General features: G+C 38.0%; 2 protein-coding genes across 2 annotated transcripts; one reads left to right on the top strand and one right to left on the bottom strand.

Moving 5' to 3' along the window:
• Nucleotides 1-3,676: 3,676 nt before the first annotated feature.
• LOC139733345 (proteasome subunit beta type-2-like) lies at nucleotides 3,677-12,621 on the top strand. Its single transcript, XM_071644181.1, has 6 exons — nucleotides 3,677-3,805; nucleotides 5,533-5,655; nucleotides 6,820-6,890; nucleotides 7,884-8,046; nucleotides 9,009-9,058; nucleotides 10,609-12,621. The coding sequence occupies exons 1-6, from the start codon at nucleotides 3,715-3,717 to the stop codon at nucleotides 10,708-10,710; spliced, it is 600 nt and encodes a 199-aa protein (XP_071500282.1). The 5' UTR covers nucleotides 3,677-3,714; the 3' UTR covers nucleotides 10,711-12,621.
• Nucleotides 12,622-18,024: 5,403 nt separating this feature from the next.
• Nucleotides 18,025-22,142, bottom strand: LOC139733346 (MRG/MORF4L-binding protein-like). The gene is made up of 4 exons (XM_071644182.1): nucleotides 22,013-22,142; nucleotides 20,598-20,719; nucleotides 19,840-19,975; nucleotides 18,025-18,238 (listed from the first exon to the last, which is right to left on the bottom strand). Exons 1-4 carry the CDS (start codon nucleotides 22,128-22,130, stop codon nucleotides 18,078-18,080), a joined length of 537 nt encoding a protein of 178 aa, XP_071500283.1. The 5' UTR covers nucleotides 22,131-22,142; the 3' UTR covers nucleotides 18,025-18,077.
• Nucleotides 22,143-22,347: the final 205 nt, after the last annotated feature.

A 22,347-nucleotide genomic window follows, 5' to 3' on the forward strand; every position in this document is an offset into this window, starting at 1 on the left:
TCCCCCTATGACAATGACTTCGATCGCGTTTTGAACTTGTATCGAACTAGTTTCAAAACAGCTATTACCTTTGTAGTTCGATTAATAAACCAGTCTTTTGAATTCATAACCAACATTCGTAATCGTAACAATACAGTAACATAGTACTGCATGTCAATAAAAGTTGGAAAATGTAAATGCTATAATAGTAGCGCAAAAAAAATGAGTAACGATTATCTTCATACATTCTAATTCCTAGTGATGTCGCTACGAAAATGACACATGGTTTGGTTCAAGCAAATAAAAGTAAAAATGAATGGGATATACTTCTAATGATAGTACCACGCCGTACAATGCATTTCACTGTATTTTGTAACATTTGGTTACGTTTCTGTGCGCTTTACGTACGGAAAATAAAAGGCAGATTGGTGCTATTAACATGCTAACACGCAACGCATTCAAAATGTTTTTTGAAATACACCGTGTACAATATAATGTTTTAGTATACGGTTTGAAACTTTGAATTTGCGAGTCCTTTATGAAATTATAAGCAGGGTTATTACATTATCAAGCAAAAATTAAAGTATTTAGGGATTCAGATTTGCGCAGGAGACTAACAGTGCTATATATGGCGATCGTTCGCAACAGAGACAATTCTCTTCAATAGATATACAATGTAATTCTGTTTTCATGAATTGAAAGAGAAACGAAAAGAAGTCAACTTTTTAACTTCATTTAGCTTTCTCACCAATTGAACTTGATTTGATCTGCCATGCATGATATCGCTGTGTGCTCTATTAATTATATTAAATCATTTAATCGGCATGCTTGTTTTTTATGCAGAATATCACAGGTAAGTTTAATTCATGAAGTTCATAATGTTTGTACATATGGCGTGTTCGTTGTTTTCTATTTTCATTTTTATAATATATCACGTGTCCATTGTCTGATTCTGACCACGAAAATATGGCGACTGTTTAAATGCGGAGCATGTACTGGAAAACTGTAATGTCTCCTGCCAGTATAGACAAACTAATTTCTAGTCTATCCCCGCTTAAAATTGAAATGAAAAGAACAAAAAACAAAAAAAAAACGAAGTTCGACTTTCAGTAGATTTCAACCGTTTTGTACAGTGCCTGATTCATGTAATGGACACAATTCTTTAGCACATAAGCAATCACACAACTTTCGTGAATAGATGTGTCTTAATGATTGCATCTCATGGAAGAAAACTCGTCTCCTTGCCTGAATTTTTGCTTCTTCCTGTTCAAGCTTGCGTGAAAGAAATAGTTGAACATCAATCGCAATCATTAAGAGAGGCACATCCTTAGAAATAAGCACAGGAGTACTGAGACACACTACGAAATAAAAATGGGCCTTTTATCGCTATTGACAACGCATGCCATTGAAATGCTTTTTTTTTCCTTGGGGGAGGGGGGTAATACAATTGATTATTCTGAAGGTTCGTTAACCACACAATGAAATATGGTTTGCTATTAGCTTAGGTTCGTTAACAAGAAAATTAAATGCGATTCCTTTCCGGTAGTTCCTTTACCCGAAAGTAATCAAGCAATCATTTTTTTCTGATAAGGTTTGTGAATACAAAACGAAGTGAAGAAGGCCTAAGTATTAATTCCGAATATTTTTCAGTATTATTATTTATGATCCACTTCTCAAACGCAGAAAGATTGTAACTGCACATGTGATGTTAAAAAAAAATAATTCCGCTTAAGCTCCAAGTTAATTGTTTTTTATATGCTATGCTATTAGAAAAGTGACTGAGAATCATTGTTAACCCAACGTGAAGCTGTCAAGCCTACATCAACCTTTGCTTCTGATACGTATAATAATGTGCAGCATTGGCAAGCGTGATAAGCGATAATTACTGTGCACGTAACGCCTATAAAGGAAATGTGCCTTTAATATGGCGGGAATTCATAATGTTACGGCTGTATACAGCTGCAGCAGAAAAGACGCGAAAGCAGTTTTTGATGCTCTGCAACATTACGACCATGTGCGTAATTTGAGGGTTTTAAGTACACGCAAAGAACACGATCTCAAAAGACGACTATCGTTAATCAACTTCATTGACTTTTTCTACCGATGCTGTCTTTTGTCTTTTGGACCCCCGCCTAGAATAGGTTCTCAGGTTCTATTTAATAGGTATTGGTACTTGCTAAACGCATCCACTTTAGTTTCCATTGACAACAACATGGGAGGAGAATGGAAGCGATGAACGCCCTCGCTAAAAGACGCTTCTCGTAAGACGCATTGCGTGCCCGCCTACAATAGGTTCTCAGGTTCTATTTAGGTATTGGTACTTGCTAAACGCATCCTCTTTGGGTTCCATTGACAACAACATGGGAGGAGAATGGAAGCGATCAACGCCCTCGCTAAAAGACGCTTCTCGTAAGACGCATTGCGTGCCTTCTTTTCTTTCTACTGTTTCCTATTGTTTGTGAGTTAAAAACTTGCGGCAAACCACAACGCAGCCGACACACAACGCGTACCAACTCATTCATGCGGCGGCAGCGGCACGGACACAAACGCGCCGAAGTTTACATTCGGGCTGCCGTATTGGTCAGAATCGTTAATGATAGACCTGTCCTGCGATTGGTCGATTATCTTACATACCCAAGCTATCGCCTTATACGGTAGTGCGTGCGATGGAGCGTAAACGCCGTCGCTAAGCAGGACAGTTGTATTGTTTCATCCCGTGAAAGAAACAGGTTGTGAGCATGAACATAGCCTGAACTTTGAGAGCGATTTTCTCCGTTATTTAGAAAATCAACTGACATAACAAACGTGGTTAATATTCGTTTTTATGATCTATAGGGATGTCGAAATGAGTTGTATTACATATCAGTGTAAAGCTTAGAGTCTGTAGAATTCACTTATAGGCATAACTACGATTTCATTTCTTGCGACTTTTGACTCATTCCGACGGAGCGCCACACAGTTAAACGAGTGTCAGATGGGGAAGATGTATCCACAAATCATTGATTTTTACAACTGGACTGACTGGAAATTTAATTTGACCTGTTTAATGGGAGAAAAATCAAAAGCACGAACACACATCTTCTTACAATATCATTGGAGGGGGAAAAATGCAAGACATAGGGTTGAGAGGGGTATCAGAAAAATGGCAGGACACAGACAAGGACAGGCGCGCGTCTTAGATTATTTTATACCAAAGCAGATCACGTCTCCGAAGTCAAATAGATCTATCCGAAAGGGGAAAAAAACACCTGTTTCAATACAGACAACTTTCAGGGAAGAGTGTGAAATAAATAACATAAATGAGTACATGAATCTGTGGTCAACGCTGGATTGAGAAGTCCCAGTTTGACAGTTTACAAGTTCAAGTAAATATCAAGGGCTATAGCGGCTGTCATACTGTCCGATCAGTGAGTTGACCGTACCGTACTCGCGAGGAGCTGCGGAGGTACCGCTAAGCAACATGGCGGCGTGTGCACTGAGGCGTCACATCCGGGGTGCGCGGTGGCGACACCGAGCTCAGCGGGTTGTGAATGGGTGTGATTCTTCTATGTGTAAGAGTTCTGTGGTGCCAATCGGTGTGCTGCCATCTACGGCTATTGTATGCCATTGCTAGATGAAGTTGCATGTTTTCTATTTTCTGCTCGCGCTCGCAGCTAGCTGCATGCAGCTCAGATAGATAAGCGCAGCCACAGTAGATTTACTGAAACCCGTATCGGACTCCTCTCACTACTAAACATGGAGTTTCTCCTCGGTATTCAGGGCCCCGACTATGTGCTAGTCGCATCAGATTTGAATGCAGGAAGGAGTGTATTTGTTTTTAAACATGGTGAGTATATCAACGCTGCAAAATACCAGTTATTTGATAGTGGCTGAAATGGAATCGGCATCTCAGATAGTTAGACCTTGCACAACAAGCGAGAGGTGCGCAAAATAAACTTCTAAATTTACATGTTTTTCTCATGTTTTAAGCTTTGATAAAAAAAGAGGTATGAAGCTCTGATAGTTTGTAATCACTGCTGTAAATTAAAGCGCAATTGTGAGGATAGTCATAGTAGTTATTTCATTTCTTAAACCGAAGATATGAGCAGTCACTGTGGAAGTTCGCTCTGTGTGCGTGTGGGCAAGTAGTGCTCAGAAAACCTTGGTCCCACGTGTTCAAATTCCGGTTGGGTTTGATTTTAATTTATTTTCGCGCTAAATAATGTTACATGACTCGAGTGTAATTTCGCACCTGTTTGTCAAATGATCTCCAAACATACACAAACTCACCCTAAAATCCAACAGCCTCGAATATTTGCATCTGAGTGAGATTCAAGGCCAGTACTAGTAGTAGAAAAGGAGTGAGAATTTGGAGGGAGACACTAAGTCTGTAAGGGAGTGAGCGACAAAATCCAAAGAAGGGGGGGGGGGGGGGGGTATGGTGTAACGTTAGAAGGGGAGTGTTTCCCTCCCCCCCCCCCCTTTCCACTGCAAGTGGCTTCAACAACTTGCAATAGAGTTGCATTTTAAAACTGGTGCATACTTGAGTAAAGCTAAAGTCAGATTTCAGCAGATGAGTAACACAGAGAGAGTGTGTGCGTTTGGGAAAATCTTGAAAGTTTTCGCTTGGGCATGTATTTGCATCAGGGATTTTGGAGAATTTCTTTTCTTTTCTTTTTTTTTTTACTTTCTGTTGTTTGAGTTCAGTTTAAGAATTCTTTTATCAGAGTGAGACAGTTAAAATTTGGTAAATTGTGTGAGACTCGCGCTGCTTGTAATTGAAGAGTTTGTTCGCAAAAACTGATTAAAGTCCATATTTGCCAAATGGAGATATTTGTGATTAAAGGTCAAGAAAAATAAAGAGAATAATAAGAAAATGTTTGCTTCTTTTGACCATAACTTCAAAAATTTACCTTTACATGTAGTGACCAATATATTATTTAAAAGGTATTATTTTGTACTTTATAACAGAGACATACAAATACTTCAAAATCTTCAAAAATGGACTTACCGATTTTTGTGAACAAACTCTTCAATTGCTTGAGAGTTGGCAGCCTTTTTACTGTCAAATCACATGTATCACATTGCACATACAGTAAGTACGGAATACTCAGTATGAAGATTGCAGATCTATTTCTTCTTCTGCTTTACCTGCCCCATGCAAAGAGTGTACAGTATGTGAGGACAGACCATGTTTGTGAGTGAGTGAAACAGAAGAGCCCTGTATTGGGAAGCCATCAGCGCTGTTAATTTCACTGTCTATTACAGCATATCTCCATCCCTTCCAGTCTAGCTTTACTACATTTTCAGCTTTAACAAAAATTCCTCGCGATAGATTTTCACCACAATTGGCTACCGCATCCCTAAAGTGATAGGGTCTCAAACCTTTAAAATCCCCCCCCCCCCCCCCCATGGTTTGGCATTTGTGTGAATACCAAAACAGTCACCATATTCGCACAAGAGTTTCACTCATCAACTGACTTTTACAATGTCTCCAAAGTATTAACAACTAGCATTGTACAAGTGACCTAAGTAAAATTTCAAACTTTATTTTTTCTTTTTCTTTATGATCAGATCAAGAAAAGATGTTTCCCTTGAGCAGCAAATTACTCATGTTGTGTGCTGGGGAGTCGGGCGATACTGTGCAGTTTGCAGAGTACATTCAGAAGAACATCCAGCTCTACAAAATCAGAAATGGTGAGTACTGCATACATTGTATGCATCTCTGTTTTGATTGCACTACATGTATTAAACACTACAACAACAAATGAATTCTTTGACCCTATGTTTTGGTTTATAGCTCATGAGCTAACAACCAAACCTGGTACAATTCTTGGAATCGCCAGTCGAATGCGCAGAAAATTTCTATGCACGCTAAAAAGCCCTATCGCAAAAGGTACGAAGGGATTCAGTGGTGCCATTGACGCTTCCGGTTGTCTTGTTCGTGTCTTACAGTAGTTCCCATGCAATTTCAATGCAATTTTTGTCTGCTTTTCTTTCATTGCTGCTTTTTTTCGTTGCTTTGAATTCAACTATTAAAAAAAAAAAAGTTTGAAATGTCAAAATTTTACTGATTTGTGGTTACTAGAGTCATGGTTTACTACTTCAAGGCTTCAATGTGCTGGTCAGATGATGCATCTAAAACGCTGGCACCTGTAGGTACTGGCGATACTAAGAAGTGTACATGTGCTTATCCACGTATCAAATGTGCTGACAAGCTTAATCTCCTTGGTCTCATGTAATGGAAAAAGAACCCCCCCCCAAAAAAAAAAAAAATAAATAAAAAAATCATAAAAAGATAAATAAATAAAAAAATATAATAAAAAATAAAAATGAATAGTAATAATGATGACGATAAGGGAAAAAAAAGAAAGAAAAAAAAATGTATTCTTGATGGAATACATACTAGGAGCAACTTTATTGTGGCAACAGCCAGTCAAGAAGTGTAGACCTACCAAGTCTCATTCCCCATCGACCAATCTCATGCTCACTCACCCAGCAATCATTTTCTCCTGCCTCCTACTGTAGGAAACAATAACAACAACAAAAACATGGTAAGCAGATCAATGTTAAAAATGGATACATAGAGGCATAGTTACAGTGGATATTGAACTGAGGAAAGTAAACTTTGTCCTTATTTTCGTTTTAGCCTCATCGGGCTACATGGCTGTATCTTTACGGCTATTTTCCTTTCTAAAATGAATGACCCAAAGAAGTCTGTAAAAATTCTGCCATCAACTATAAGGTCGTGTTATTCATACATTCTAGACTCATTCACCCTTGACTGCAAGTAAAAATGTTATCTAATCTTTTGACACACTGCATTTAATAGAAACATTTTTTTTTTTTTCCTGTCCAAAGGATATGATCTTTCACCACATGCTGCAGCAAACTTCACAAGGAAAAATCTGGCAGACTTCCTTCGCAGCAGGGTAAGTTGTCTTGAGCAGCAAGACTAAGGACAGAGGTCTATTGTAGATTTGAATGTGGAGATTTTCTTTGAGAAGACAGAGGAGATCATACCCTTTGTAAAGATAACTGATATTAAATGTACACTGTACTGTAAAAGTGGAAATTTTCACGGTGTTGAAATTTTCGCGCATTTCGCGCATTTCGCGCAACCAGAAACTAGCGCGAAAATAAAAGCCCGCGAATATTTTTGCTTGTCATATGTTCCTGTGCGTGCCGTCTTGATTCCGTGGAATTAAAAACACGCGAAACTCTTCTGACCCGGCCAATCGCGAAAAATTAGTCGCGCGAAAATATCCACTTTTACAGTAAATCATGGTACTTGTTAGTTGTGAGTTTGTAGCAGGCTATTAAGCTATTAAAAATGTTTCGACACTGAAAGGGTGAAATACAATAATGAAAAAGAAAATCCTGTCTTCTTAATTTGATATGTCATTTTACCATAAAGTTTCAAATAATAATGACAACAATTTTTCCTAATAACCCTCCTTTGTGAATTAAAAATGGTGAATTTTAAGCTAGCAAAACAAAGTCAGTAGAAACACAGTGTACGTATGTCCAGTTGTCAAATGGAATGCTTATCATAATGCTGGCATGCTCCAAGGTAGGTCCCAGATTGTAGTAGATCGCTGCTGTAAATTCCAGTGCCAGGACATGTGAGTTAATACAAAGGTGCCAATCACTCTCGAGGATGACCAGAAGGTGGTTTGAGTGCCATACAGGAGTTCATCCTTTCATCCCAAGGCTGAGAAAAATGGTCTGTTCTGTGGCTAATTCACAATATAGAACACTGTTCTCTGCAATCTTCAGTTTTGTTTTGTTTGTTGTTTTTTTAATAAGGTTTACAGAGTGAGCTACATGTATGCATGCATTATTCATTCATCGTGATACTTTTCACTGGTTCTTCACTGGGGCTAAGAATGTTAGCATACAATGTACTTCCCTTTGTCCTGCAGACACCTTACCAAGTTAACCTGCTCCTGGCCGGACATGACGAGAGCCAGGGGCCCTGCCTGTACTACATGGACTACCTGGGTTCCCTGCAGCAGGTCCCCTTTGGTGCCCACGGCTATGGCGCCTTCTTCACTCTCAGCCTCTTGGACAGGCATTACCGCAGGGGTAGGTGATAACTAGCCTTTAACCCATTGAGGATGGACTGATTTTGCTAAAAATGCACATTTCCCATAGACACCTGCCCAGATATACTAGGGACTAGTCCTCAACAGGTTAAAGGATGGTACACATGTATAGTATTGGTTGAGGGAAGGATTCAGCTTTTTATTTTTTTCTAGATATTTGGAAAGCACTCTATGAAATGTTAAAGAGCAAACAATTCTTAGAGGAATTGAAAGTTTATTTGAGTATTATTGGTTTGAAATGGCCGAGATATCCAAAAAACGAGGTGAAACAAAGCGATCGTAATAAGAGGTGGGTCCCACCCTATATTGTACGCGATATCACCTCGCGATACCGATATTATCTGATCGATCGCTTGTGGGATGTATACTTCCAGTTTTGCCGTTTGGGAAAATTGTACCAAAGATCCTATGTATGTAGTGTAGGATAATTGATCGTTCATTCCTTTCTGGAAATGTCCCGAACAAATATGTGAGTTTGACTTCAGGTCGAAGTGGTCTTTTGTGCGAAGCAGATTTTTCCAGACTCTCAGCTGAACTTTTTCTGTTGGGAACTTCACCCATGTCATATCCTTCATCTATGGATATTTTCCATAATTTCGTCGTTTGGCATCATTGGCCCAGCATTGGGCTGCTTCGCAGAAGAATCCCACTTATCAAATGTAAAGTTACAGATTAGAAAATAACTCTATTATCCGCAGGGTTATAAGACAGAATTTTATACGTTCTATGAATACTGTACAAATGCAGCTTGTACTTTAGCTTTCCACAGACATAAAAGCATGCATTTACACATTGCGTGTTCATGACCCGAAGTTTGTATCCCAAGAATTAAAGGTAAAAAAATTAGAGTGCCACATGCGTTCAGATATAGAGAGCTACAATTATATGCAATGGGGAGAATTCACTCTTAATATTTTTGCTTCTTTTTGCGTATACACACAGATATGACACGGGATCAGGCTTTGGAAGTGATGAAGAAGTGTCTACAAGAGGTATGATACCTTCCATAATTTGTGAATTGTGTTTCAGTTTCATTGAGACTTACACCATATTTGTTTGTAGACTTGATTCTTTTTTTCATGGAAAGTGTAGCATGGAACATAGAAGACCACAGCATTAAACTTCACACCCTAATTGTACAAATGTACATTTCTTTGGCCAGAATTAGGTAACAAAAGCTTGTTGATAATTTGCCATAAATCTGAGATTTGGAGCTCATTAAATGCACAAGACTTCACTGCTATATGACACGTAATCAAATTGAGACCACAACCATGCCTCATTATGCTAACATCATTATTTTATCGTATCTCACAATGCAACAATGCATTTTCTGTGGATGCCCAGAGCATGATAGTGCTTGAGGCATCATACTCCGTACTTTGTTTGAGTTCCATTATTGGATGCACTTCTATTACCAGGTATATGTGAAAAGAGTATATTCTGATCAGCCTCTCCTGAAAACTTTCCATAAAAAGATAGATGCAAATTTGTTATTCCAAAGTCAAGCAAAGTTTGTACAAGGGTACACAATGCAATGAAAAGATTTAGAAATTCGATCTGATTATCACATTTTGGACAATGTTCTCCAAAAGAGGTCAAAGTGTGAGGTCATTTTTTTCTCTGTCAATCTTATCCATATTATTTTTGTGACCACCATTAAACTCATTGACAACATGACGATGCATAATCTTCTTGTGTCGGAATGCTACTGTATGTGTCGGGGGCAATTTACCAATTGATTTTATGATGTCAAAATTTCATGGTGATAGAGTATTAAAAGTCATAATGTTTTAAGAAATTTTGTCCGATGAAGCAAGGACATAGTAAAGTGAATTGATGAAATATTGGCAAAAATATCAGTTGCAATCAATATACTATGCATTTCAATAAAACTGGGACCCCTACATTCTGCTAGCAAAAACATATTTGTTGATACAGTTGAACCTCTATTATCCGGCCTCCCTTTATCCGGATCTCTCTATTATCCGGACGCAATCTCGCCGTGATTTTTTTAAAATAATTACGGGAAGAAAGGGGGATTCCCAACTCCTTGAGAACTCCTACCCAAACACACATGAATTACATATTACTTCCAATATGATTAACATACATTGCATCAAATTTCCTTCCAAATTGCTTATACATGTACCTTCAGACATTTCAACATCCCGAAACATCCCCAAATGTAACAATGAAAAGGTTGCAGTATACACATTACTACATGTGGTACTACAATGGGCTACATCAGTACATGTGTATATGTATATGTACATGTATAAAGCATTGAGTCTCCCGTATCCGGCCAAATCCCTTATCCGGATGAGCCCCGGTCCCGACTTGTCCGGATATGAGAGGTTCAACTGTACATGAACATTGACATTGAGTTTGTCTGGTTTTACAGACTTGTTTTTTTGAAGGCAATTTTATGTAATTGAATGTGAGACTAATAAGCCATAAATTTAACGGTTTTTAGGAGTAACACATGTTTCCAACAATGATTTACTTCTTGTTTATTTTCTCCAATGATACCTGTCTGTAGGTCCAGAAGCGATTCATCGTAAATCTGCCCACGTTCCAAGTTCAAGTGGTTGACAAGGATGGCATTCACAAGCTAGAAAACATAACACCGAAGCAAGCCTAGCACTACCAGCTCTCAATTTAGCTTACATGATGTGTAAATAGCTTTTCTGTAAAAAGCAATTGTTACATGTTACTTCTGTGGGTCCCTTTAATGTTCATTGAGAATGGAGTGGAGCAGTTGTGGCCTGAAATGTGAATATGTAATCATTAGAAGAGGGAGAGAGAGAAAAAAACACACCAACTGACAACAATAGTCGTTTAGACAGTGTAAAACTTTTTGTCTGTGACCTGTCGAGCTTACACATCGACACACTCAGTGTTATAATGGTAATGATTGTGATGACAAAAAGAACAGCACCAATACCTACGACCCTGATGAGGCAAGAACAATAAAAAGATTTAATTTGTGGCACCTGGCGTATTTTTCATCTAATTAATGTGTATGACATTCCAGCTAAATAATTCTCTCAGAAAGATAACAAAATAAATATTAAAATAATCATTAATGATGACTATAATGATGTCAACTGATGTGATACTGATAATGGTAATTACACAACAGTAATACCATTGCAATGACCTTCATGATGACAGTTACAATGATCATTAAGGTAAGGTGTAAAATTGTCATCTTTTACATCAAATTACTGGGTAGTGTGTAGGACACATTTGAGCATATTGCTTTAAATTCTAACTGATATACCATATCGAAAGTGATCATTTAATAGTTACTTTCATGAGGATAGTAATGATGACATATAATTCCCCAAAAGAGAACAGAATGGAGATGATGACGATGGCAGTTAAAGGACAAGTCCACCTTCATATACACAAGGATTGAGAGAATGCAGCAATATTAGTATAAAACACATCAGTGAAAGTTTGAGGAAAATTGGACAATCGGTTCAAAAGTTATGAAATTTTTAAATATCTGCTCAGTCACTGCTGGATGTGAAGACTACTACAGTGTATGATGTTACATGCGTACAACGATATAAGGAAAATAAAAAGAGAATTTCACAAAACTTTACTTTTTGAATGAAGTTCACATTTCTTCGACTTGTTACTGATGTATGTGAAGGGTAATATTATTCCCCCTGCCTTCTGAAAGAGAGAAGTCGAGTGTTCTTTTGCTGTGCGAGAAAAATGGAAATATGTTGAATTTTCTTTATCCTTTCTTTATATCGTTGTACACATGTGACATCACAAGCTATACAACGTAGTAGTCTTTTCATCCAGCCGTGACTGAGCAGAAACTTTAAAAATTCATAACTTTTGAAAGGATTGTCCGATTTTCCTCAAACTCTCATTGATGTGTTCTACTAATATTGCTGCATTCACTCAACCCACATGTCTATGAAGGTGAACTTGTCCTTTTAATAAGGTAATTCAAGAAAGTCATTTGCGTTGTGGAAATGGTCATCTCTTGCGTCTTAATGTGAATGACATATATGCCAAGACTTGGCACATACATACTGAGTATTATGCTATCACTTTTATCTCCAAGCTAGAAATTGCTCAACTGAATGCCATTGACTCTCGCCCCATCAGAAATGTACTCTCGATATTTTGTATTTGATACACGTATTGCTGTTGGGATTAAATGCAAAGTTTCTAGCGACATGCCCCCAAGGTATGTTAAGGTGCTGATGATTGTTGATTAAGATTAGCCTGACAGAGGGATGCAGCATTCATTATTCAAATTACATGCAGTATTTAACAGGTAGAAACTGATACAAGAAGAATTATAATAAATACATACAAGTTAAAGATTGTTTAACAAACTTCAAAACATCCACAAAACTCCCAAGAAGATGTATCACAAAAACAAACTTTGTCATGTGGTGAAGTCTGTTGACAAGTCTCATCTTTGATTATGACAGTCCGATTTTGTGCACTGCTTTATTTGCAAGATTGTTTCCCTCAATGAAGTCATGTAGTTTGTATTAAATGGAGAAATTCCAAACAACAACATCATGCTTTTTGTAATTCCTTTGTTGTTGTCGACAGTGCTGTATAAGCGTTGGATTGAAAGTGACAGTCGACTGATTTTCTCATGACCCTTTGGATTTGACTGAGTGAGCTTGATTGTATATACAAATGTATATATCAACTGAATATATTCAGTAATTGCAGCTTAAACCTGTACAGGACAAGTCCACCTTCATAGACATGTGGATTGAGTGAATGCAGCAATATTAGTAGAACAAATCAGTAAACGTTTGGGGAAAATCTGACATTCCGTTCAAAAGTTATGAATTTTTGAAGTTTCTGCTCAGTCACGGCTGGATGAGAAGACTACTATGACTTGTGATGTCACATGTGTGCAACGATATAAAGAAAGTACCGGTATAAAGAAAATTCAACATATTTTCACTTTTCTCGCATAACAAAAGAACACTTGACTTCTCTCTTTCAGAAGGCAGGGGGAATAATATTACATGAGAGCATTTTGCGGCGAGTAAATCTCATTGTGTGTTTAATATGTGAAAGGTACTTTAACCTGAAACACAAACTAAGACAAGGCAAACTCAGGGAGACGTTGTAAAGGTACCAAAACTCTATATTATCTTTAACATACATCAGTAACAAGTTGAAGAAATGTGCACTTCATTCAAAAAGCAAAGTTTTGTGAAATTCCCTTTTTATTTTCCTTTATCCGTTGTACGCTTGTGACATCATACACTGTAGTAGTCTTCTCTTCCAGCAGTGATTGCGCAGACACAGTACACGTACTTTAAAAATTCGTAACTTTTGAACGTACTGTCAGATTTTCCTCAAACTTTCACTGATGTGTTCTACTAATATTGTTGCATTCAATCAATCCACATGTCTATGAAGGTGAACTTGTCCTTTAAGGTCCTCTATAGTATACAAGATCCACATTTTGGCTACACAAGCCTGTAAAAAAAGTTTTAACACTAGTCATATAGTCTCTAATATATTGACGTCTCATTTTCATTTTCTTCCCAACTGACTTTGTAATCCACTCTTAATTCTGTCACTGCACTGTTTTTTTTTTTCACCTCCAAATCTACATCTGTGATTTCCTGCAATCAATTTATGCAATGATTTTGATACATTCTGTCCATTAACATTGATTCTCTCAATACAGTGTACATAGCATTCATATAACATCCCCCCCCCCCCAAAAAAAAAGAACCAGTGCCCTGTTTTTTATGAAGAGTTGTATTTGATTATAGAGTTGATTTCTATCATAAGTCTATGGCAGCCTGTGTGTCAAGGAAATTCATAATTTTATCTTTTGATAAAACAGGGCCCTGATTACTTTAAACAGTACTACAGTTGTATAGGTGTACAAAGAACATATTCATGCACCAGTTTGGGTCCATAGCACAACAATGAAGCAGAAACTTATGAAAAACCAGACACGATTTACTTTACAACTCATTTCTATCAGTGAGTCCATTTTATTCATTTATGTACGTATGCACAATTTCACAAGGTGATCACATGGTATATCAAACACTTATAAATGCATTGTACATGTATCAAGTTAGCAAAAATATGCACAATGCTTATACAAAAACCTCATCTGTTCCTTCAATTTCACTGTACCTGCAATAATCCATTACATCTGTATAAGTCGAAAGTTTGTCAGTCAAATTTCTGATGCCTCATGAAAAAAAGAAAAAAAGAATGGTCCAAAATACAGTTGCGTGCCACCTACGCAATGTAAGTTGAATACTGCCTCAGTTGAAACTCATTCTGAAGTTTGATAAATGTTACATTTTTTAGGCAGAGTGAACTAGACACTCCAGCAATACAGTTTCATACAAAGGTTAGAAAGAATATACAAAAAAAAAACAAACAAATCAGACGACATCAGCTATGGTACTGTGCAAAGGAAATCTGGACATGGGATGGGCATGATTTTTCATCACAAAGGTACATTACGTGATTTAACAGTGCTCTACACACTGATACATGTACATTACATTCTTTTTTCTGCGTGGATTTGGTCGAATAGTGACGTGACAGTACTGTGTTCATAATTTTTCTGAGTGATTTCATTGATTAACCATTTCATTCTTGGAGATCACTTTTTTGTACTTTGGTACTTTATCTTATACATGTAATTATCATTTTAGTGATTCACTGTTAGTATTTTGAAAGGGCAAAGGACCCCCCCCCCCCCCCCCCACACACACACACACATAATAATACAATGTATACACTCCTGCTGTTCAGCTGAATTCCAGTCCTTGCTCTTCAAACTGGCAACAATTCTGACATCATTCCATTTGTTCTCATAGTGACATATTTCTGTGAATCTCTGATTCTATGCAAATTAATTCTGTCAATTCAATGTAATCTCTGATTTGTAGAATATGCAGTAAAATTCATACAAATTACAACAAATTCAACAGGCACAAAATGAGAATTTTCTGCAGCAGAATTACCCTAGGACTCAATGGCCTGAATTAATGAAGGTGGATTAAATTAAGGCCATGGTTTATACAAATTTCTTCTGCGTAAAGGTGCATGACACATTGCTCATGGCAATAAACGTCGAAGAGCAATTGCACATTGATACAATCATGCATGTCAAAGGTGCACCGATTTCACACTTCTTTTGATCCATGGACTAAATTCACACCACCTTCCTGAATTTGATGGTCATCAATATCATATCACAAGCCAAGGCATACATTTGTATGCAACCCGTTCTTGACAAGTCCTCTATATTAAACTTACAAGTATATCTACAATGCACAAAGGTGTGTCTGTACTGAACATATTGCAAAAAGAGTTACATGTGTAAAAAACTATCAACCCCAGGTGAAGTTGGTAACAGTGATGCAGACTGCTAAAATGGGACATGTTACAAAAAGTAGAGCAAGGAAAAAAAAATAACATAATGAGCCACATTCTAAATCCACCTGGAGGCAGAAACCCTCATTGTAGTACAGCAAACACGTATATTTGTGCAAGAGTGAATGAGTGAGCAAGACGAGTTGAATTGAACAATTATTCATCATTCAACCAATGTGAAGAGTTCTACGGATCAAACGAATGTCTGCACGCCAGGGGTTACAAAACAAGGGTGGTATTCTGAAATCCTTCCTAGGAAGAAATTTTTTCCTAAGTCAGGATTTCTTCCTAAGTGGTATTCTGAAAATCTTCCTAAGTTTCTTCCTAAGTAGACTTAGGAAGAAACTTAGGAAGGGGGCGGGAATATGCAAATTTCTGTCTTAGGAAGAAGTTGGTATTCTAGAATGCACTTAGGAAAGAATTTTAGGAAAATATTCAGGAAAGCTCCACCCCTGTCCTAAGTACGTTGTTAAGAGTAGCAAACTGCAAGCATCATGATAGACGCGCTTGTCAGTCATTGCGCGCACATGTACTTTGATGCGCGAAATAAGCGTGAGAAAGGGGACATGCCGCGCACTCGTGTATTTGACCCTACGTCATAGTAATATGCGATTGTCATTGGTTAGTTCCTTATGATACGGCATTTCGTATTGGCTTAGGAAAGGACATGGGTGGGGATAAGGATGGCCTAATTTGCATTAAGAAGTGCCTAGGAAGAAATTTCAGAATTCCAATTTTGTCTTTCCTAGGCACTTCCTAATTTTCTGACTTAGGAAGAAACTTAGGAAGAAACTTAGGAAAATGTTCAGAATACCACCCCAAGTGTCTTGGCCAAGTAAAATACATTGTACCTCATACACCGGTACAGTTACATGTAGGTTAACCTGTGAAATACAGTATCAAAACCATTTGGTCTCATCTGAAAAAGCATGTGGTGACAAACTGGTAAATTTGTAAGTGTCTCTACACTCCAAGGCTCTTTCAAATGAAAGCTTACAAGATGTTCAGGATGCATAAAATAAAATGACAAGCACGGCAAAGAAAGAAACTATCTAATGTACTTGTTGATTTACACATATCAACACTTCTGTAGTTTTCCATTACAGTTGACCCTCCATATGCATTTGTGGCTGATTTCAAATGATAACTAAATAAAAGTGAGGTCAATGTACCATTGTTGATCCTAAATGCTTGACCTAATACCCTGACCTTTAGTGTGTGCATGCGACTTCAAAAGAGATGCAGACTGACTTTTGATCTACCTCTCTGCAGTGACAGTGTTGCATCTGGCCAATCACTAGTGACTTGGAAGTGCTGTCTCGTCAGGATTGCGATGTTAACATTTTTGAATAAATCTGTATCCACTAGCAAGGACCCAACAGTGGTCTTTCCTTTCAGACATAAAGTGTGACCTACATGATCATTTTGAAATCCTTACGTTGAACAAAATCAGTGATAGGCTAAGTATGTGTACTACACAACAGCCAGTTCAGAGATAGCTCATGCGCACATGGGTACAAATGACCTTTCATTTTTCTCAGTTTGTTAGGCACTTCACTTGATTCAAAGCGTCATAATGCATCAGTTTGCCCAACATAGCAATTTACAGAACTCGTATTCACACAAAGAATGAACCTGCATAGATCAAGTGACCAGAATGGTGCATCAATCAACACTTAGGGAAAGTATCTATTTCATTGTGCTGTATTGAATGTACTGACATTTTCTTTTCTTTTTTTTTTCTGTTAGCATTGCCATAATAACAGGCTTGCTGTCAGGTGGATGCACAGGCTGGCACCATTAATAAGGATTACATGAATTATCGTTGCATCACAAATGCTTATCATAGTGATTTCAAAACCAACCTGTCTCTCATTACAAATGACCTCTTTCTGCTCATGTGCAAACTGTAACCCCAGCAGGCTTATTGGAGCATAGCTTGGGAAAAGGACTACAAACATCTCGGCTACTTCTGCATCAAGTAGAGTCCCCATAGACATCCATGAAGTGGACATGGATGACATATAAACTTCAGCTCAGCGTGCTCTCCCTAGAGAAAATAGACACACTTGATTAGCAGTCACTAATGAAATCCCCAGCAGCAGTTTGCTAAATCTTCCCACTGGCCTCGTCACGTCATTAACATGGAGGAATGGATCAAGATTAGCGATTGGGTAGTTATCGTTGCAAGTGCAAAATGCCTTCTACTTTATGTACCACAATCCATGTATCTTATCAAGCCTGGATACCTCATGGTGTTTCCAATTTCTTTCATGTAATGCTACTGTAAAACGAGGAAAGTTTGCATGCATTTTAATTTCGCGAACTTCGCGAGTGCCAAAATTTGCGAAATTAAAATGCATGCAAAAGTTCTTGTCTACACCACATGCATTGAACGCCAGTGGCGATTCGCGAAAACTTCATGCCACGAAAAAGGCCGTCGGCTCCAATTCGCGAAAATTTCATGCCGCGAATATATCATGTTTTACAGTATTTCGCGGCACTCACCAGGCACTGATTGTCAAGGCATGGACTGAGACTAGATCATACATGACAGAGACCGATAAGGGGTCTGCAGTGGTGCCAGTGGGATCATCTTCTCCTCTTGGAAGAAGGTGCCTCGGAGGGCGTGGTCGCTGCTTGCCTCGTCCGCTTCCTCTTCGGCGAATTGTCCTTCTCTGATGGCGTCCCCGCCACAACCCCGCTTAGTGCGCTCTGCTTGATGGGAGCCTTCGACGAGTCCGACTTTGAACCTACGTTATTTAAATACAGTCACACCACGAGGAAAAAATTATGCTTGAGCATGTACAATTGTAACTTCATACAGTGTCATTCAGACGTGCTTCAAGATATACTGTATACGCCATATATTTCGCGAGTCTAATTTTTCGCGAATCGGGAATTCCCGACGATTTCGCGAGTGGTTAAATTCGCAATCGTTGAGTCCTGCACTGGACGGAGAAATGTACACGCGTATGTCACATCCACATCGGGATCAGAGTCAATATTTTTGCGTGTTTTTAATTTCGCGAATAGCACCCGACTCGCGAAATTTGGGAAAATAAAAACCTCGTGAAATATTCGGCGTATACAGTAATGCAGATCTAATGAAGATCTGAAAAGTGGTTCTCACAAGCATATGATATGTCATAAACTACCATATAATTGTTCAAATGATCAGTAATATGACGTGATGTCTTAAGAGGATCATTTTATATTTCCCCGCAGTGATGATAATTAAAGAATGAAATACCAGGTATGCTGATTTCGGAGCTGAGAAGGGGTAAGAAGAGAGAGAGGAAAAAAGAAGGGAAGAAGAGGAAGTGTGGAGAGGAAAATGAGAGGAAAGGAAGCCAAGTGAGTTCTGCCATTAGATGTGTTGGAACAGCAATAGGCTGTTCATGTGAGGAGATGTCTTGCATATACACAAAAACAAAACTCTAGGGTGGCTTGGGATTTCATTGAGACTTTGAGCAGAATTTTCACTGATACTACAGTAAGGTTAGGACTGAACTTTGGAATAATCCTCAGTTATATAGTGTTTCGTGTTAAAAAAATATCTTAAAATTGCACAGACATATATAAGCATGATTAAAATTTTTTATACAGAATGTCACTCCATTGCATGAATAAATGAGTAAAATAATAATACAAAATATACAAAGTTAGACTGGTCAAAGTTTAGGTATTTTGAAGCTTTTTCTCTTCTCAGTTTCTTGTGCTTGAGCCCAATGCAATACAATGATTCTTATGGCACAATGTTCTGCATTAATCAGATCCCTGAAGGTAACCACCTTAAAGGGATGGTACAGTATTGGTGGAGATGAGAATTGGGCTTTTAACTTTTTGCGAGATACCAAGAAAATACTTATGAAATAATAAAGAGCATACCATTTTAAGAGGAATTCAAAAGTTTATTTGATGAAAATCGGGTTTGGAATGACTGAAACATCCAAAAACAAAGTAAAGCAAAGCAATCGCATGAAAATGTGGGTCCCACACTTTATTAGAATCACTCTGTTTTGAATGTCTCAGCTATTTCAAAACCGATTTCCATCAAATAAACGTTGAATTCCTCATGGAATTATATGCTCTTTCATATTTCATAAGAGTTTTGTCATTATCTCACCAAAAAATGTTAGAAACCTGAAATTAGGTGTAAACCAATACTATACGATCCCTTTAAGTTTGTTGTTTTAATCCTAGTGTAACTCCAACCTCCAACAAAAGTAAACAAAAAGGAGAAAAATATGCTTTGACAGGCATCAGACTGCAACATCAACCACACGAAACACAAGTACATCCTATCCAAGAGGCATTCACAAGGCTAAAGAAAACCCCAGAGAATACGTACCATCTTGTGTTGCTGATGTTGTTCGCAATGTCTCTCCTCCTGATTTGGCACGCTGCTGCATCATGTCTTCAAATTCACTCGGGGGCAATGTGAACTCCACTTCCTTATTCGGAAAGGGGAGGATTTCAGACTCGTGCTGTCATGAAAAGACACAGAAAACATCACACAAAAGCGTACTGAGAAGTACAGGTTCATACTTGTTGTCTCTGTATTGAAGTGGCTTGCAAACTTGGCAGTAAGTGGCAATAATGGTACTAAATACATTTTCTTTTTCACATGACATTCAAGTTTACTCAAAGTGTGCTGAAATTGGTTTGTCAGGGCTGTGAGCTGTAAATAAGCACCAATTATTTAGTGTTTTAGTAGCAGCCATTATTTAAAGAAGAAAAAAAAATCATGGGTGCACATATTTGGGTTGGATTTGACCCAACATTTTCCTGATTACTCGGAAGGGATTGTGTCCACCAGGCTACCCAGCTGTGGCCCAACAGCAAGTGCTGGTTCTAATCCTTTTGGCATGTAGCAGGTACTGTGTATTTTTTTCAAATTAGTGAACTTATTGCGAGAACTCATTGATAAATGAATAAACCCACTGATGCCGTTCTCTCTTTAAACACTCTGGAAGAATGGGGGAAGGTAGTGACCCCCTGTGTTTCACCACAGGGTGATGAGCAATACAAGTTTGTATTTTAAACCATGTCAATCTGGAACATTGTCTAACACAGAAGAAGTCCGGTGATACTCTGGCACCAACTTACCAGGGCCTGCATGTCATACATTGTTCCAAGGTGGTCCCAAATCTGCTGGGAGGTCACCTGCCTCCCTGTGGCTTGGTTGAACTTTTCATGTATGCACATCATCTGGAAGTTTTTGTTAACTCCTGCAAGTGTACCACACACAAAGACACAGTGTACATGTAGTTCCTTGAGAATGAATCGGGATATAAAAAAAAAAAAATACTTTGTACATTCTTATTTACTCTTCAATCCGGCATCACTACATCACAGGACCATAGGCATGGCATCAAGGATTTAACCCTAACTAGCCGGGCTATTCATGTAGATCATAGAGCCAGATCTCGGCCGTCGACCGCACGATCGCGACGAAAATTGGCACACACATTGCCTATGACGTAATCTACAGTACTACCAAGTTAAATTTAAAAAAAAATTATCATTTATGCTAAATTATGCTAATTTATGCATAATGATGCATGAAATCAGATAATTTGGTATAAATCACTAAATAAAGCTCAAAATGGGCACATTTTTTGTGTAAATATTCTTTTTAGTGTCCTGAGCAAATATAAGAGAAAAAAATTGCGGCATCAGAAAAAATTTCTGAAGTATTTTATTGTTTTTTTGAATTTATGTATTTCTTTGTTTTTTCGACTTTATGTTTTTCATTGTTTTTTCGATGAAACTTGTCCGCGACATTGTTCCGAACAAGAAAATATGCTATTAATTGATTTTAATCATTAAAACCCCCAAATAATCATGCTTTTGTGAAATTTGCCTGTAAGCACAGTTTGCATTGAAATTGTACACAAATTCATGTTTTTGAGCAATTTTTGGTCTGACATGCACATACATTGTACATATTTATGCGCAACTTCGGAACCGCGCGCCCGGGCATCGCAAATTTGGTGTCAAAAAATGCGGGAGACTCAAAAGAAAAAAGTCATGAAACGTCGCGGCGATAGCTTTTCGCGTTAGCGATACATTGCGCGGAACGTCGAGGGGCGGAGGTTTTCAAAAGGCCATGATATAAAAAAAAAAGCGATAATTAATAAAAGGCGACAGGCCACAACTTTTATTGGGATCTCTTTGTTTCACCTTGTCTTTGGATATCTCAGTCATTTCAAAACCAATTTTCATCAAATAAACTTTTGATTTTCCTAGAATTGTATACTCTTTGACATCTCATAGAGTGGTTTCTGAATATCTCGCAAAACGTTGAAAGCTAAATCCTCACCTCAACCAGAACTGTACCAAGGTACAGTCCCTTCCATGCTGTGTTTGGCTGCGCATGTCCAATGTACAGTATGTAGCCCCAGAAAAAATTACAAATGGATCTTCCGCATCTAAAAAATGATTTTATCTGTCTGAATGCTATTTTAGGGTCTAAAAACATCTTTATTTTGCAGAAAAAACCAACTTTATTAGGAACTCACCAACTGGTTTATGTCCACGCATGGCATAGAAGAGACTGACTTCAAGCTCAGTGTTCCACACAAGCTCATCTCCCGCTGCTTTAGCACCTTCCCCCGATGACATCTTGCTGATCGCCATTTAATTTCCTTGTACAGCTGTAACTTGAATGTCAAGCAGTCAACCTGCAGAACATGTTAAATATAGACCTGTGTTCGTAAACAAAGTCATTGGGACCAGCACTTTTCTTTGATCATACTGTAATTTCATTATACATGTACATACAATGTGCAATGTACAATTGTACAGACCATATGTGACACTGCACCTCAAAACAAACAAAAAGTCGCCAGACATG

This window comes from Diadema antillarum, unplaced genomic scaffold (genome assembly GCF_040938485.1).
Source record: "Diadema antillarum isolate AM-2024a unplaced genomic scaffold, OU_Dant_1.0 seq00000472_RagTag, whole genome shotgun sequence".
Taxonomy (NCBI): Eukaryota; Metazoa; Echinodermata; class Echinoidea; order Diadematoida; family Diadematidae; genus Diadema; species Diadema antillarum.

Bases quoted from the DNA above. Each gene is read 5' to 3' on its own strand.
- LOC139733345 (XM_071644181.1), top strand. From the start codon at position 3,715: ATGGAGTTTCTCCTCGGTATTCAGGGCCCCGACTATGTGCTAGTCGCA. The intron at 3,806-5,532 runs GTGAGTATATCA...CTTTATGATCAG, and splicing joins TGTATTTGTTTTTAAACATG to ATCAAGAAAAGATGTTTCCC. The intron at 8,047-9,008 runs GTAGGTGATAAC...GTATACACACAG, and splicing joins GGACAGGCATTACCGCAGGG to ATATGACACGGGATCAGGCT.
- LOC139733346 (XM_071644182.1), bottom strand. From the start codon at position 22,130: ATGGCGATCAGCAAGATGTCATCGGGGGAAGGTGCTAAAGCAGCGGGA. The intron at 20,720-22,012 runs GTGAGTTCCTAA...GTACACTTGCAG, and splicing joins GCGTGGACATAAACCAGTTG to GAGTTAACAAAAACTTCCAG. The intron at 19,976-20,597 runs GTAAGTTGGTGC...TTTTCATGACAG, and splicing joins TGTATGACATGCAGGCCCTG to CACGAGTCTGAAATCCTCCC.